The 17,660-nt window shown below is 42.2% G+C and overlaps 1 protein-coding gene across 1 annotated transcript in view; it reads left to right on the top strand.

Moving 5' to 3' along the window:
* ctnnbl1 (catenin, beta like 1) overlaps positions 1–12,791 on the top strand; it is a 107,029-nt gene extending 94,238 nt beyond the window's left edge. The window contains exon 16 of the mRNA XM_049462716.1: positions 12,338–12,791. Within this exon, the coding sequence (XP_049318673.1) occupies positions 12,338–12,426 (89 nt within the window). The 3' untranslated portion in view covers positions 12,427–12,791. The remainder of the gene's footprint in view (positions 1–12,337) is intronic.
* The last annotated feature ends 4,869 nt before the right edge of the window (positions 12,792–17,660 follow it).

The following is a 17,660-nucleotide window of genomic DNA, read 5'->3' as shown; positions in this document are numbered from 1 at the left end:
TAAACGTGCTAAGTGCCAGCTCTTTTGCTGTTCAGAGGTGAGTGTTATCGGCTTGTAGCCTGCTCGTAACCCTGGCTAGCACTGCTGGAGCAGTATTATCATTACCCGCTAAGCGCTAGCTAGCTTAAAATAAAGATGGCGGCGCGCAGTAGTGCAGCGGCTACTCACGCTCCTAGCGAACACCCTTTTTTGAGCTGTTTTTCCGTCGGTTCTGAACCCAACTTCACGCACCCCACGCGTGTGAGTTATAGCAGGACCGAACTTTTGAGGATTATGGACAGTTTGGTCAGTAAAACAGCAACTTTGGACAATAATATCCGAGCTACGCTGGGCGAGCTACAGGTCCTCCGCGCTCCGGCGTGGGGGAGCGGATCGCTGCAGACAAAGGGCAGGAGGAGGCGGTGCCAGCGGCGTCAGAAGCGAGGTAAACGCGGTGGTGTGCTAGCCAGGCTAAAGGCTAATGCTAACCGGCCCCCGATTCCGTCGCTTTTCCTGTCTAATGTCCGCGCTTTGGATAACAAACTGGACCTGCTGCGGCTGAGGATGAATGTTTCTGAGGAGATGAGGAACTGCGCTGTGATTTGTCTCACGGAAACCTGGCTGAACCAGACCATGCCGGACTCAGCCTTCCAGCTCGCCGGCCGGCAGCTCTTCCGAGCGGACCGCAGCCTTTTATCTGGAAAATCCCGGGGGGGCGGCTTGTGCGTCTACATAAACAAAGGTTGGTGCACAAACTGCGTGTTGGTAAACAGCCACTGCTCCGAGGCGACAGAACAGCTGACTGTGAAGTGTCGCCCTCACTATCTGCCTCGTGAGTTTTCGGCGGTGTTCGTGATTGCTGTTTACATAGCACCGGATGCTAATGCTAACAACGCGCTGAAGGAGCTCCATGACAACATCAGCTCGCTTCAGAACAAGCATCCGGACGCGTTCTACGTGGTAGCGGGGGATTTTAACCACGTAGAACTGAAGAACACGCTGCCGAGGTTTTACCAACACGTGAACATCCCAACGCGAGGTAATAATACGTTAGACCGCGTTTATTCCTCCGTGAAAGACGCTTACAGGGCATTCCCGCGCCCCCACCTCGGGCTTTCAGACCACATCTCCATCATGCTGGTCCCCGCATACCACCCCCCGCTGCGACGCTCCAAACCCACACAGAAGACCATCACTGTGTGGCCCAGTGACGGCGACGCTGTGCTGCAGGACTGCTTCGGCTGCACAGACTGGCAGGTCTTCAGGGATGCTGCTGAGTGTGAGGGGGAGCTGGATCTGGAGGAATACACATCTGCTGTTCTTGGGTACATCAGCAAGTGCACTGAGGATGTCACTACCACCAAGACTGTGACTTGCTACCCCAACCAGAAGCCCTGGCTGAACGCAGAGGTGCGTTCTCTGTTGAAAGCCAGGGATGCTGCCTTCAGGTCTGGAGACCCAGACGAACTCAGAAGGGCTAGAAGAGAGCTGACTGTTGGAGTTAAGAGGGCAAAAGCTGCATATGCTCAGAAAATCCAGGGACACTTTTCCTCCCAGGATCCACAGAGCATGTGGAGGGGCATCAAGTGCATCACGGACTACAAATCCAACGCTGCACAAAGCTCCAAAGACCCATCCCTGCCTGAGGCTCTCAACAAGTTCTACGCCCGCTTTGAGAATCCTGACACCCCCCCCAGCACCAGACTCCCACACTCACCAGGAGAGGAGCCCCTCAGCGTGACACCAGCAGAAGTAAGGAGAACGCTGAGAAGGATCAACCCCCGAAAAGCTGCTGGCCCGGACAACATCCCCGGACGGGTGCTAAGAGACTGCGCAGACCAGCTCTCGGACGTCCTGGCCGACATTTTCAACGCGTCCCTCATCCAGGCAACTGTCTCCACTTGCCTGAAGACCGCCACCATCATCCCAGTCCCCAAGAGCTCCGCAGTGACAGGTCTGAATGACTACCGGCCAGTGGCCCTCACTCCGATAGTCACAAAGTGCTTTGAAAGACTGGTTCAGACCCACATCAAAGCCACCATCAACGTCACTGTGGATCCACACCAGTATGCATACAGGAAGAACCGATCCACAGAGGATGCCATCTCCTCCGTGGTCCACACTGCCCTCACCCACCTGGAGCAGAAGGATTCCTACGTCCGTATGCTCTTTGTGGACTTCACATCCGCTTTCAACACCATGATTCCACAGACCCTGATAAATAAACTCTCCTCACTAGGACTGAGCTCTTCGCTGTGCAACTGGGTCCTAGACTTCCTGACCAACAGGCCGCAGTCTGTGAGAATTCACAACATCTCCTCCCGCACTATAATCCTCAGCACTGGCTCCCCTCAGGGCTGTGTGCTGAGCCCCCTCCTGTTCACACTGCTCACATATGACTGCTCACCTCTCCATCCAGGCTGTCATATTGTGAAGTTTGCAGACGACACAGCAGTGGTTGGATGCATCACAAACAGAGATGAGTCCAGCTACAGGCAGGAGGTGGAACACCTGGAGGGTTGGTGCAGAGAGAACAACCTCTGCATCAACGTAAAGAAGAAGAAGGAGATGATTGTGGACTTCAGAAGAGGCCAGCATGCCCACCTCCCCCTGCACATTGGAGGATCTGCGGTGGAAGTGGTCGACAGCTACAGGTACTTAGGGGTGCACCTGAGCAGCAACCTTACCTAGAGCAACTACACCTCCACTCTGGTCAGGAAGGCACATCAGCGGCTCTACTTCCTCAGGAGGCTGAGACGAGCTGGACTAGGGAGCGCAGTCCTCACCTCCTTCTACAGATGTGTGGTGGAGAGCGTCGTGTGCTCCAGCATCAACGTGTGGCATGGAAGCTGCTCTGCTGCAGACAGGAAAGCTCTGCAGAGGGTGGTGAAGGCTGCACAGAGGATTGTTGGAGTCAGCTTCCCCAGCACCATGGACATCTACACCTCCAGATGCAGGAAGAGGGCCACCTGCATCAGGAAGGATCCCACCCACCCAGCACATGCACTTTTTGTCCCGCTTCCCTCAGGACGGAGGCTGCGGAGCATCAAGTGCAAAACAACCAGACTGAGAAACAGCTTCATTCCGGAAGCTGTAAGACTCTTAAACTCCACTTAACAACACACTGCACTGACACACAAGGACAATTACTGCACAAACACGGTCACTTTACCCGCACTGAGACACTTATTCTCTACTGCTCTAATTCATTTCATGCTGCTATAGCACATTTGCACTCTGGACTTGTTGTTGCAACCTGTCTACTCTTTCTATTTATTTAATTTGGGGTATTTATCTTTAACTATTTTGTATATTCTATTTTTATTGTATTCCTTTATTGTACTTTTATCTATATATCTATTTAATAACAGCTCCTGGGTGTAAACTGGATCGTGAGATCACAATTTCGTTCCACCTCATGTACCACATAAGATGCGAATGACAATAAAATCTCCTTGAATCCTTGAATCCTCTTTTGTGGTTCAGAGGTGAGTGTTATCAGCCTATAGCCTGCTGCTAACTCCGACTAGCCCTGCTGGAGCTGCAGTAGCATTAGCTGCTAACTGTGCTAAGTGCTAGTTAGCTCTTTTGCTCTTCAGAGGTGAGTATATTTGACTGTAGCCTGCTGCTAACCCCGGTTTGTCTTTATTAATATTGTGCCCTTTAAGCTGATGTGCTTTGTGTATGAAAACAGACCAGAAAATAGACGTTAATGAAAGTGCACCTTATAATCTGGTGCGCCTTAAAGTGCAAAAAATACAGTAGTGGCTGCTCTGTGGTGGTCCTGACCACTAAGGGAAAAAAGTGAAAGAAGAATAAAGTATGTAGAGTAGTGTGTTCTTGTGGCTGGACTATGTGTATGTATTGTGGTTAACATGGTACAATATTATGGTTGTTTTAGTCCCTTGTTTTAGTTTGTGAACGCTACTGGCTGTATTACGATGTATTAGAGATCATTGCTCATAAATCACAGTTGGACAGTGACACAATCTTCATGATTTGAATTCTGCAAAAGAGATGATTGAAGTTTAGACTTTTAGGTTTAATTTAAGGAACTGACCAAAAAAATATCATATGAAGTGTTTAGAAATTACAACCACTTTCTACAAATCCTCCTCATTTTAGGGGCTCACAAGTAATTGGACAAACGAACTTTGCCTTAAATAAAATGTTTATTTTTAATACTTTCTTGTGAATCGTATACAGGCAGTGATTGCCTGGAGTCTGTAACCCATGGACATGACCAAACACTGGGTTTTCACATTTATGAGGCTTTGTCAGGTCTTCACTGCAGCTTTACTGCAGCTTGTTGCTGGTTTGTGGGTCTTCCTGCCTTTTGCAAGTGAATTAATGCTGCATGATCAGGTTCAGACCTTGTGGTTGATCCGGTCACTGCATAATATTCCACTTCTTTACCTTCGAAAACTCCTGGGTTGCTTTCGCAGTATGTTTTGTGTTAGTATCCATCTGTACTATAAAGCACCACCCAATAAATATTTCTGCATGTGGTTGAATCTGAGCAGAAAGTATATCTCTGTGCACTTCAGAATTCATCCTTCAGCTTCTGTCTTCTGTCTCATCATCAATAAACTCTAGTGACCCAGTGCCATTAGAAGAAATGCACGCCCATACTACCACCACCATGTTTAACAGAGAATGTGATGAGCTTTTTTTGGAGCTATTTCAAACCTTCTCCATACTTTCTTGTTCCCATCATTCTGGTACATGCTGATCTTAGTTCCATATGTCCATATAATGCTTTTTCAGAACTGGGCTGGATTCTTTAGATTATTATTATTTTTTATTATTATTTATTTATTATTATTAAGTCTGAACTCGTCTTTCTATTAATGAAATTTCTATTAATTTGAACCTTGTGGTGAACTCTCTGAAGATTTGTTCTCATGAAGTATTTTCTTTACGATAGATAAAGATACAGTGTGGTGGCATGCAGAGCTCAAATCATTTATGGGCCTAACTGTATATCTCTCTAATTATAACATGAATAGTTTGGATTGTTTAATAATTGGAACCATGAAAATTGAAACCATTAAAAACCATTTTAGTTTGAAATAATACTAAAATGAAGGCTAGAAAACCAGACATCCAGTTCCATGTTGCCCCACAACCCAATTATAGGAAGAATTAATGTTAACATAACCATGGTTTTCCAGTAATCATGGCTTGGTTTTCATTGGTCTCGTTTCTTTCTTGTTATAGTTCCTAAGAATGCTCTTGGAGATTGTGTGGGTTTGTTTACTTGTTGTCCCCAGTTAACCGTGTTAGGTTTTCTGTTAAGTGGGTGGTGTTGTCACACTTCTAATAGTAAATAATAGGCTTTCCTCTTTCTCCCTGCAGGAGGCCAGAGCTTTCTCAAACCACTGAGCACATTATAATATTCAGCAGGTCGGCCACAGAGCTAAATATCTTCAATTTAGGGGCAATCAAGTCATCCCAGCTGTTCACAGGCATGTCCGTAGGGTAATCTAGTGTATAAGGTGGTTTATTATAGAGGAGAATGGAAAAAATTATAGTTTTGAAGGCTAAATTTTACCTGTTTGGATCAATCGATTACTTAAGACACATACAGGCAGCACATCACCTGTAAAAATGGAAGCCACCACAGGTCTAGTGCCTCTGCTGGCTGGTTGCAGTATGATCTGTTGTTCCGCCTATTCCAACATGTTTATTCAATTAAGTGCTGGATGTTAGTCTACACAGATTTCTCTCCAGAAACTATTTATTTGGGTGAATAAAACGCTTCCGTTTATTTCCGTTTAGTAAGCTGAGAATTCCAGTATTTATTTTCCAGCTGTGGTTAGCAGCTCTAACCAGCCCAGGTTAGCAGCTCTAGCCAGCTGCGGTTAAGCAGTGCTAGCCAGCCCTGGTTAGCATCACTAGCCAGGCACAGTTAGCGCTAGTAAATGCCACCTGATATCGCTACACTGAGGAACCCTGAGTGTTCTAGTAACCCAGTGCACTATCAGCTAGTGGTTTGTCCCATGCAGCTTGGTTTGACACGGAAAAGTGCAGACTACTCTCCAATATACTCTCCTCTGAACAGCAAAAGAGCTAGCTCTGCTGTTAGCAGCTAATGCTAATACTGCTCCAGCCTCAGTGCTGGAGAAAGGAAACTGAAACTCACTTATATCGCTGTTTTTTAGCAAAGTGGCTTTACTACTTCTTAAAACCTGACCAGTAGAATTCATACAAAAGTCTGAAAAAATAGGATCCTTAGGAATAAAGTGATTGACAGGCTTGGCTGTCATGAAGTAGCTAAGTTGTAGTTGAGCTATATTATTATTGGTCATGTGGGGTTATTGTGCTGTTGGTAGCTTTAAAAGACACACTGAATGACGACTGATGTTATCGTTAAATAGACTGTGTGATGTAACTAGTTGTTTGCCAGTCAGCCAATATCAGTATAGGTAGACTCGTGCAGTTAGTGTTAAGCTCAGCTAGTTTTTGTATTCATCTGAGCCAGTGCTCTCAGGTTGGGTCTACCAAACGAATAGGGGAGACTGACTCTGCCTCTTATTGCAAATTTAACATGACAGACAATTTTGGCTGAAACTATTGAGTCCATGTTTTCACAATCATTGGCTTTGATGATAAAAACATGACAGAAACTTAAAGGACCTTTCAGAAGATCAAAAGTACTGCTAATCAAAGTGGGATGTGTTGGAATTGAACCTGCATGGAATGATAAATGTGATACAGTGCCGTGAAAAACAAAAAGTGTTTGCCACCTTACATATTTCTTTTGTTTTTGCTTTTTTTTTGTCGTATTACATATTACATTAGATTATTAAACAAACTTTAGTATCCGTCTAGTGCTGCACGATATATCGTTAAGGCATCGTCATTACGATGTGCACACGCAAAAGATACATCGCAGGACGTGTTGCAAACACAGTGTAGATACTAGGGGTGTGGACGTATATATTGATATTTTAGTTACATAAAAATAAATACATGTCTTGTTTATTTGCAAGTAAAAAAAAGTGTGAAATTTTTTCCATACCCACTAGTTTCCCGAATTTTCCCAAATAGTTTCTAGGTTCCCGGTAATTACGTTCATCTCTGGGGACAAAATAATCTAAATTACAACTGCACTTAGTAGAGAACACGATCATAATTCCACAATTTACACAATAAATCGCTCAGTTACAGATGAATCTATGGTTATTCAATCTAAAATTTAAACCTGTTACACTGTACAACCGCCTGACGCTGCTAGCAAGCCAGCAGGGTGTAGCTTAGCATGCTAGCAGGGGTTAGGTTAGCGCGACAGCCGTGTTTGGTACTCGGAAATCTCGATAATGCTTTTAGCTTCCCCAATGAATCGGCTAACCCACTAAAAGCTAAGATAAGGTAGCTTCACCCAGTCTGGTCTTACTTTAAATCAAATTTAAAGTAAGGGTCGATCTTGGGTTTATATAATTCAAAATCAAATCGGATCATTTAAATGAAGAACACACCTCTAGTAGATACGCAGCGCTGTCTCTGTGTCTCTGTGTGAGTGACGGGCTGCTGCTGCCTGAGAAGCTTGAGGGGGAGGGGGTGCAGCGTTAACACGAGATAACCGCATGCCCTCCATTTACATGGCTGGGCATGTGCTTGTAAAAGCAGAGGCTGACAGCTTGTCGAAAGCTGTGCACCTCAGATCAGCATAGTTTTGTGCAGATATTTCTAGTTACAGCTGAATTTAGGCTTTCAATTCCAGAAAAAACACTCTTATTTACCTTTTAAAAGGCTATTTAAATGCTCTATTAAAGAGCCCATTGTTGTTGTTTTGCTGTTATCCCTGAGTCCTAAATGTTTGGCTGACTCTAAAGCACTGACTCTCGGTTGATCCAGATTTATGAGGCGAGACTGGGGCAGGGCTGGTGACATCACAGGTCATGCATTGTTTAATATTGTGAAATGTATCGTCAAAAAAAAAAAAGGAATGCCCAATTTTTTCAATATCGTGCAGCCTTATATCAGACAAAATAAATATAAAAAGCAGTTTTTACATAGAAAGAAAGCTGTCCAAACTTGTTTACATGAAAAATGAATTACTCTAAAAGGGCATGGACAACCCAGAACAACATCTAAAGAACTGCAGGTCTCTCACACCTCAGTCATGGTCAGTTTAAAAAAAATAAAAACATCTTGATGATCTGCAGGACTTTGGGAGAATACAAATCTTGGAAGGTGTGTGTCCCCTTATTTTCAAAAATAAGCATCATACTGGAAGTCAGTGCTCACTTAGATTTATGTCAGTGTGTGTGTGTGTGTGTGTGCATAAGCTTGAGTTGTGTTTTATGGAATTTGGGCTCTGGAGGTTAAAGCTTCCAACACCTTTGAGCTCAAACAAGGATTATCCCTCTCTCTCAGTTACAGTATGCAAATAGCACCGTGTGTGTGTGTGTGTGTGTGTGTGTGTGTGTGTCCTCTTTGGGCATGCCTAGCATGTCTACTCTAAACTTTCTTCTTTAGTGGGTTTGATCCTTCTCCTGCCGCTCTCTAAGGTCGAGTTGGGCTTAAAAAGTAACACACACTCACTCACACACACACACACACACACACACTCCATACTCTTCTCCTTAACCATTCCTCCTTCAAATATCCTACCTTCAAAGAGCAAAGCGTTGTGAGGAGGACTGTCTGTAGCTCTCAAGCTTCAGAAAGAAGATGTAATGTGTTCAGATTGAGAATGTGGAAGAAAGAATGGACAGAACAGGACGGAGGAATGGAAGTGTGTGACTTCAGGGATATAAACTCTTAATCAAAAAGGGTTTTTGAAGTTACTGTTAGAAGAACCATTGTTAGTTTCTTGAGAAACAATTTTTCTAAAAGAGCGACTGCTGCAGTGTTAGCATAGTACCTTTAAAGTGTGGAAACATACCTGTCCTGCTTAACATTTTTACAAATATTTTCTAACTATGGCTGCACGATATTGGAAAACATTGACATTGCAAATGTTCTTTTTTTGGCAATACATATCGCAATATTAAAAGATGCAGGGCCAAAGACGTCACCAGCCCCCGCCCCCATCCGCACACTGTCTCGCGTCCAGACCGATCAAGAGCTGAGTCAGCGCCGAGCATTTAAAACCTGAGGAAAACAGCAAAACTACAGTAATCGACCCTTTAATCGGGCATTTAAATGTTTTTTTTTTTTTTTTTAAGGTAAATAAGAGTGTTTTTTCTGGAAATAAAAGCATCAATTCGGCTGTAACTGGAAATATCTGCCCTGCAAAACTGTGCTGGTCTGAGGTGCACAGCATTTACAAGCACATGCCCATCCATGTGGATGGAGGCAATGCGCTTACCTCGTGTTTAGGCAGCAGCAGCCTGTCACTCACACAGACACAGAGACAGCCCTGTGTTCCTACTTCTTGTGTCAATTATCAAAACACTGCAACATGACGTGTTAGATTTAATTACCTCAAGTGACATCACACATCCAGCGATGTTTCTATTGCCCATGTGCAGCCATATTTCTAACCTAAAAAAATATTTTATTATGGTAATTTCCACCTCTGCAGCACCCTCACAGCTTTAACTGTGCTATTGGTATTTTGTAATGTACTTTAATTTGCAGACGCATCACAATATGCAGATCAGTCAATCAATAATACCCGCCCCCCCCTGCTGCTGACGTCCAACCATCTGGGTCTCACCGCTATCAGAGGAACACTGCTGCTGCTGCAGCTCAACCAATCAGCTCTTCCTCTTGCCCTGGCTCTAAACCCATACATCATCCACTGCCCCACCTATTTTTAGCCTTTTTCAAATTTTAGCTGAGGGTGAAGTCAGTGAAAATCAGGGAGTTTAAAGCCCTCCCACCAAATTCTTTGGTTATTTGGCCCCCAAATATTGTTAGGTAGCTGTAACCAATGCTCAACACTAAATATGGATGCAGAGACAGTTAACATCACTGTATCTCCAGCATTTTTTTTTTAGAGTAACATTATCATGAACTCCTCCACCATTGCTGTTGCCACCTTTACACTTGACCATTTTTCCTGCTTCAATAACTGACTGTTCACTTGCTGTCTAACACATCCACCTCCTGACCGAAGCCACTGGAACCAGATAATCAGTGATATTCACCTCAGCTCTTTGGGGTTTAGTGTGTAATTGAGAGTTCTGAAAGAGAACCAGTGAATTAGTGAAGTGCCTCAGTCTGTCTGTATGTGTGCTGCTGCTGCTGCTTTTAATCGTATTTGGCCTTTTGAAGCTTTAAAGCTGAGCTCACAGCTCTCAGCCTGCACTCAGACTGCAACACTGAAACTGCAGACTGGAGCTTCTTCTCAAACCTTCATACTCCTCCTGCTCTGAACACAGAAAATAAAGCTGTATTTCATTTTCTCCCATTTGATGTATGTAATGAAGTAGGGTACACACCCCTATTCATCAACATCTTAAGACATTGTTGCTTACCTGTGTTCAGTCATGCTCATCCTAAAGTGACATAAGAGTAACTGCATGGGTGCCATTTGCTTGCTGTAATTCTTGCAAATTAAACTTACGTTTTTATGTTTTTGTTTTTTTACTCTTTTTTTTTTGGCATTTAAAAAGCATGTTTTAATGCAAGTCCACTAATTCCTTTGATATTCTCTCAAGAAAGTGAAGAAAAGTTGACTGCATAATTGATATTCATGACAAAAAAAAAAATGCCACTCATTCCTGTTACTGGTACTCATTCCTGTTACTGGTACTCATTCCTGTTACTGGTACTCATTCCTGTTACTTTTTATGTTTTGAGTAACAGGAATGAGTTTTTAGCATAGAATCAGCAAACACATGAAAAATAGCTAAATAGCGGCTATGCTAATAGCAGGAGGATATTGAGCACATTCTAGTGATTTTCCCAAAATGTGTATTTTAAAAATAAATAAAAAAGATCTAGGAATTAATTTAGGTAACAGGAGAGAATGTTTAGATGTTTAGATTGAGCTCCTCAGTCATAGTTAAAATAAAATCAAACATACAGAAAAACAAATAAGGGAACTTTTGAATTTTGCTCTTCTCATGATCTTCAGAGGAACCAACTGATGTCACTTCCTGCTGTAGATATGATGTGTTGTAGAATGTTCTAGATGTTTCAGATAGGGTAATGTGTTACAGTGACAGGTAGTGCTGGGCAAAATGGGAAAAATCATATATCACAATATGGATTTTTTTTATATCACGATAACCATATATGTCATGATATAACACATTTAAGTATGTTTTCAGTTATTCTTCAAAAAACATGACAAAATAATATCATTGCTTACTTCTCTCAAAGTGACATTAAACCAAACTTTCACAAATGAGAATTACTACCTTTTAGTGCAGCAATATATATGTAGCAAATAAAAACAAAAATTAAAACTTCAGTGTCAGTCAAATAACGTAAAGTTAGCGTCATGTCGCAAAATCATATTATGAAGCTTTTTTGGTGAAGAATACTTTATCATCACTTATATAAACTGAGTTTATGCAAAGTGACCACGCCAATACATTTCATCATAGCCTACTTTTTATATTTGCATGAATAAGTGATGAAATTACTGTAGAAACAATATTTATCGTCATAACGCACAGCACTAGTAACAGGAATGGGTGAGAACTCAGAGACGCAACTAAAATGTGTATTTGAAAAAATATTTTTAAAGCATATATGGGATTTAAAGTCACACAACAATGAAAAAAAAAAATACATCTCTGAAGGATTTTAATAAATATATTTCATGGTAATGTTTATAGTTAGAGGGTGGGGACAGTTAACAAATGCTATTTTATTTCAGTGTTCTAAGTAGTTTTTATTGATTTTTTAAAATTAGATATCTTACTTTTTAATTAGATCAATGTACAAGACACTATGCTTAATAATAAAATGTATTTTAAAGTTATTTTGTGTGCACATTTATACATGTTATTGTCTGGGGACAGAAATGGCACCCATTTGGTGGAATTGCCCTTATATTATGTATAGTATGTACCAGTACCCTTGTTTCAGCTTTAACAGTGTCAGTGTAACTTTAATCAGTTAGATTTTTTTGTTTGTTTTTAATGTTTAAACTTTCAGGAGAGAAATCTGTGTAGAATAATATCCAGCATTTCTTTTATTTTAAAATAATATATATATATTTTTTTTTTTAACTATGCGTACCCCCAGCAGCGAGACCTAACTGTGCAATCTTACTAGTGTTGCTTAATGCGCCAGATAATCTGAAAAATTCAGTAATACCCACACAACTTTTGGTAGCAGAGTGTTTTTCATCCATCTGGCGCCCACTGTTAATCAGGGCTTATTTTAATAAATAAATGCAGCCTGCTGACTGATCTTTTGTATTCTTTTTGCCGTTCCTGTTTTGCAGAATATGCAGAAAGCATCGGCGACGGCAAGAACGAGGAGTACCGTCAGAGCGAGCAGAAGAGGATCATGGAACTTGTAGAGAACTTCTAAATCTCCTGCTTGACCTCAAGCAAAGACTCTGTCTCTCTCCTTTTCTAACAGGCTTCCTTCAAGCAGCACCTGTAAATAAAGTGTGTTTCGCTCAAGAAGGTGTTTTGTGGAGATCAGCAGACTCAGTAAGTTTGAACGTTAGTTGCTCATCCAGCTGAAGATCAGTCTTTGTAAAAGCTTCCCATCACTGTTCAACAATATGAGGGTCATGCAGCTAAATGTCACGTGTCATTTTGTTTTTTTTCTTGACTTTATTTTGAAAGACAAAGTTTTGTATCGGCCATTCGGGCTAGTTTTAAAATGACCTTTGTAATGAAAAAGCTGTGAGAACAATTTATGTATGTAATTAAATTTGCTTTACCCATTTTGTTTGTGCTGTGTCCTGGTTGATTAAAAAATATGTACAGGGATTCCACTTGGTCTTAAAAAGTCTTAAAGTGTCTGCAATCCAAAACCTTAATTTTTTTTTTTAAAGCTTAAAAAGACTTAAAAAAACAGCCAGATTTCCGTCCAGTGTCTTACATTTAATTCAGTCTTAATGAATTTAGTCTTAAATGTTTGCTTTTGCTTTTTTACATCAAATGCACGTGATCGAGGGAGTTCTAATGACAGGGTGGCTTAAGTAGCTTAGCTAAATTTCCTTGGTCGAATTTTTTTATTATTAATTAAAAGTAGTCCCTCAGTGGTAGACAGGTGTCCAGGTAATGCTTAAGCAAAGCATTTGCAACGAATCACACCACCACCACCAAGCTTCACAGTCAGTCAGAGGACCCTACTTTAAAAATCTGCATTAGAGACTTTCACCAGTCTTATGAATTATATATAAAAAATTGAGAGAAAGATTGAGTGTTTGAGAGACCTTAATGAGGTTGAATATTTGAATTTTGATGACAACAATGACATAAATTGTGAATAGTAGAGAATACAATGGCTGGTAGGAAGAGCTATAGGACAAAGAAGGGTTATAAAATTGGATGCATGTTGGCACCAAGTGGTCCAGTGGGCTAAGTCACTGCCACCATGATCGAGAGAACGCTGGTTCAAATCCCGGTCATGCAGCTTGCCATCAGCTGCCGCAGCCTTGCTCTCTCTGGGTGGGTAGATGGAGCTCTTTCTCCTCATTACTCCAAAGGGTGATGTTGATCAGCACAAGGCGTCTGTGAGCTGATGTATCAGAACCGAGTCGCTGCGCTTTCCTCCAAGTGCTCTGTGATGCTACTGTGCAATGCTGCATTAGCAGCAGTTAGAAAAGAGGCGGTGGCTGACTTAACAATACTGCAACACCAGGAGGCAGCGAGACGGACAACAGTTAGAAATGCTTTAAAATAAAGAGATATTTACACTAATAACAGTCTTTTGCAATGTAATATGTTACTTTACATGAGTAGTGCAGTTTAGCCACACTGACCTAGTATTAGAGTCTCTGTAAAAAATGAAATCCACTGGAGATCCTATGTAAACCTTGGGTTACATACACACAGAGGTGGGAAGTCCAGGTCCAGAAAGTATTTTATTTTATTTTTTATTTTACTTTTAACTAGTGTAAACAGAACTGTTCTAAAAAAAAATACACCTACCTATCTCAATTGTACTTGGCTGGTGGTGTTCCTCCATAGACAAATTCTTATTTGTCCCTTAGCTCTGAATGACTGGGTAAAGCTTATAATACTGATGTGTTATTTGCACAAAAAACACAGGAATACACTGCCATGCTGTTCTAAGCTATGTTAGCTACTATTTGAAAAGTGGGCGGTCGTGAGCCAAGGTAGGCGAGGCCGCAGGTTGCCGTTGACACGGGTGCTTTTCCTGATCAACTTGTTTTTCTGAATATTTTCTTTTACTAACTACTGCAGACTATGGAGGTTGAGGAAGAGTTTCAAATGCAGCATCATATATAACTCAGAGAGACCTACAGTATTTCCCAAAGAATAAGAAAAAGTGGATTTTAGCAGAAACACACCTTTAAGAACTTATCAGTTTGAATACACAGAGTGTGGACTGTAGTAGCACCTCCACAAACTCTGCAGCAGCACTGAAGGACCACATGAACCTGCAGTGTTTTTTTTTCTTGCACTAAACTTTCACACCTGCCTCAGAACAAGACTAATTACACCACCCTTCAGGAGCTGAATGGGTGCATTAGAGGAGCGCTGTGACCTGGCAGGACTGGAGTTTCACACCTGTTCTTCCAGACTGAGCGTTCTCACCTCTTCCCTGAAATAGTTTTTTGTTCTAGTTCTCAGTTCTTTCATGTCCTTTTAGTTGTGTTGCTGTTTTATGGGTCATGCCTGTGGTGTGGTTTTATTGGTCAGTACTTGGATGTTTGTCCAGAGGTGATGAGCCAGACAGGCCCACTCATACGCTAATGGCTAGCATGCTGAGCTAGTTACAGCTAAAAAGAGTCACAGTGTTCGTTCTTTTTCTGTCCTGCTTGAATCTAAAGGTCATGGAATAGCAGAATGTCAATTGGTCATGAGGTGTTACTTCAGGAGAACACCTGTATAAGAACCAATCCCAATTGACCCCCAGCCCCTACCATCAAGTGTCCCAATTCTTGTTGGGATAGAGGGGTAGGGTGTTCTGATTCTTGTTGGGATAGAGGGGTTGGGTGGGGTAGGGTGACTGATTCTTACTGGGATAGAGGGGTAGGGTGGTCTGATTCATGTTGGGATAGAGGGGTAGGGTGTACAGATTCTTGTTGGGATAGAGGGGTAGGGTGTGTTGATTCTTGTTGGGATAGAGGGGTAGGGTGGTCTGATTCTTGTTGGGATAGAGGTGTTCTACAGATGGTGTTCTGATTCTTGTTGGGATAGAGGGGTAGGGTGGTCTGATTCTTGTTGGGATAGAGGTGTTCTACAGAGGGTGTGTTGATTCTTGTTGGGATAGAGGGGTAGGGTGGTCTGATTCATGTTGGGATAGAGGGGTAGGATGTACTGATTCTAGTTGGGATAGAGGAGTATAGTGTTCTGATTCTTGTTGGGATAGAGGAGTATAGTGTTCTGATTTTTGTTGGAATAGAGGGGTAGGGTGGTCTGATTCTTGTTGGGATAGAGGGTTAGGGTGGTCTGATTCTTGTTGGGATAGAGGGGTAGGGTGTTCTGATTCTTGTTGGGATAGAGGGGTAGGGTGTTCTGATTCTTGTTGGGATAGAGGATTATAGTGTTCTGATTCTTGTTGGGATAGAGGGGTAGGGTGACTGATTCTAGTTTGGAGGATTGAGGTTGTAGGTCAGGGATATTTAATTAGAATTCAGTAGGGTCCAGTTAAAGAAAATTTTGTCAGGTCAAGGTCCAAACCGTCATCATTTTTAACTTGTGTTATGATTCAGTATTATATCCTGTATACTGAAGAAGCCTAGTAGTTCTGTCAGTGTTTTATATCATCAACAACTGGAAGACAAAACAAATTACAAATACTATAATTACATGAATGACAAATCTCCATATACAATATATGAACAAATATTTGCTGAACTTGCCAAAATATAGTTTTATTTTATTGAATTTTATTACTGTAGCAGACTTTTTTGTCATGTGGGAAAAACTGATGGGGGAGTTGCCAAAGTGGTATATTTTGCACTACTGTCTCGGTTGTTTCTCTTTAATCCCTCCAAGTAACACTGCTCGGTTACATTACTGTGAGTACGTTTTATAAATGTAGTATTTTAATTTCTTTTTCTGCTGTGCACCATCTGACAGATCTGACTGTCAGAGGAGAGCGTTTGTACACGTGATTGTTCTGTGAGTTTACTGCACCACAAAGCACAGACAAGAAAAGTTCCCCGCGTTAAATAAACGCTGTCAGAATTAAATCCTTCTCAGTAGTTTATCGGTTGGGTTCGTATTGGACAACGCCTGTCCGCCTATAAGTGACCTCTGTTGTAGAGGATTATGTAGTATTACCGGCATAATGGCGGCACGAGGGACCAAAGAAACCTACAAATGTATTTTTTTTTAATTAAAAGTTATGATAACCATTGCGATGCAGACAAACCAAGTCTCCCTGAAGCTGCGGGAGTCTCCCGCATTTCGGTAGCGGCTCCCTGATGCCCGCGAGTCACATATGATCTCCCGGAATTCAGAAAAAGTGCCGCACAAACGCGCACACAGGTGACAGACTTTTTTCTCTAATCGCGTGTGGGAAGGAGAGAGAGAAAACAGAGAGGGTTCTAATTGGCCTGTTCTCTGCAAAGAGTCTGTGAGACAGCCAATCAGTTTTTAGTGTGGGCGGTCAGTGTTTTTCCCCCCTCCCGGACGAGATTTTTTTCAGTGACTGAGAGAAAGCAGATCATAGCGGAGGCAATATTGATAATTATTGTAATATGATATGAAATGTTTTTGATGTTGTGAAATTTTTTGTGATATTCCCAGATAGCCAGCGACTTTGGCCCGGAGTCGTTTCTAAGTCGGCACTGCTGGTTTAGAGTCGCAAGCAGAAAAATACTTCTGGCCCACAGCTGGCCCAGTGTCACTTTCTGAGTGTTCTACATCAGTGTCACTGAGCAGTCGTTTTGGTGCTGGTGAACGACTGTCGCACCTAACCTGTTGATTCTCTGAACACAGGTGTGTACTGGCTCAAATACGGCAGACGACCCTGTACCAGCACTGCACTAACAAAGTGGAAAACTGACTGTTCCCTACTGTTAGCACTTTTCTACCAAAGCTGACTTGTATATTTTCTTTTTATTTACAGTTATAGATGACTCCTGTCAGTAAGAATACTTACTCCCGCTGTTATGCTGCTCCTCACACACACACGCACGCACGCACACAAACACACACACACACACACACAGCCTGTTATAGTACACACACACACACACAGAGCCTGTTATAGTACACACACACACACCCACACACAGAGCCTGTTATAGTACACACACACAAACACACACACACACAGAGCCTGTTATAGTACACACACACACACACACACACAGAGCCTGTTATAGTACACACACACACACCCACACACAGAGCCTGTTATAGTACACACACACACACACACACACACACACACACAGAGCCTGTTATAGTACTGCTACACGCACACACACACACACACACACACACACACACAGCCTGTTATAGTACACACACACACACACAGAGCCTGTTATAGTACACACCCACACACAGAGCCTGTTATAGTACACACACACAAACACACACACAGAGCCTGTTATAGTACACACACACACACACACACACACAGAGCCTGTTATAGTACTGCTA

Source organism: Astyanax mexicanus, chromosome 13 (assembly GCF_023375975.1).
Source record: "Astyanax mexicanus isolate ESR-SI-001 chromosome 13, AstMex3_surface, whole genome shotgun sequence".
Classification (NCBI taxonomy): domain Eukaryota; kingdom Metazoa; phylum Chordata; class Actinopteri; order Characiformes; family Acestrorhamphidae; genus Astyanax; species Astyanax mexicanus.
This window is presented reverse-complemented; position numbering and strand designations above follow the sequence as displayed.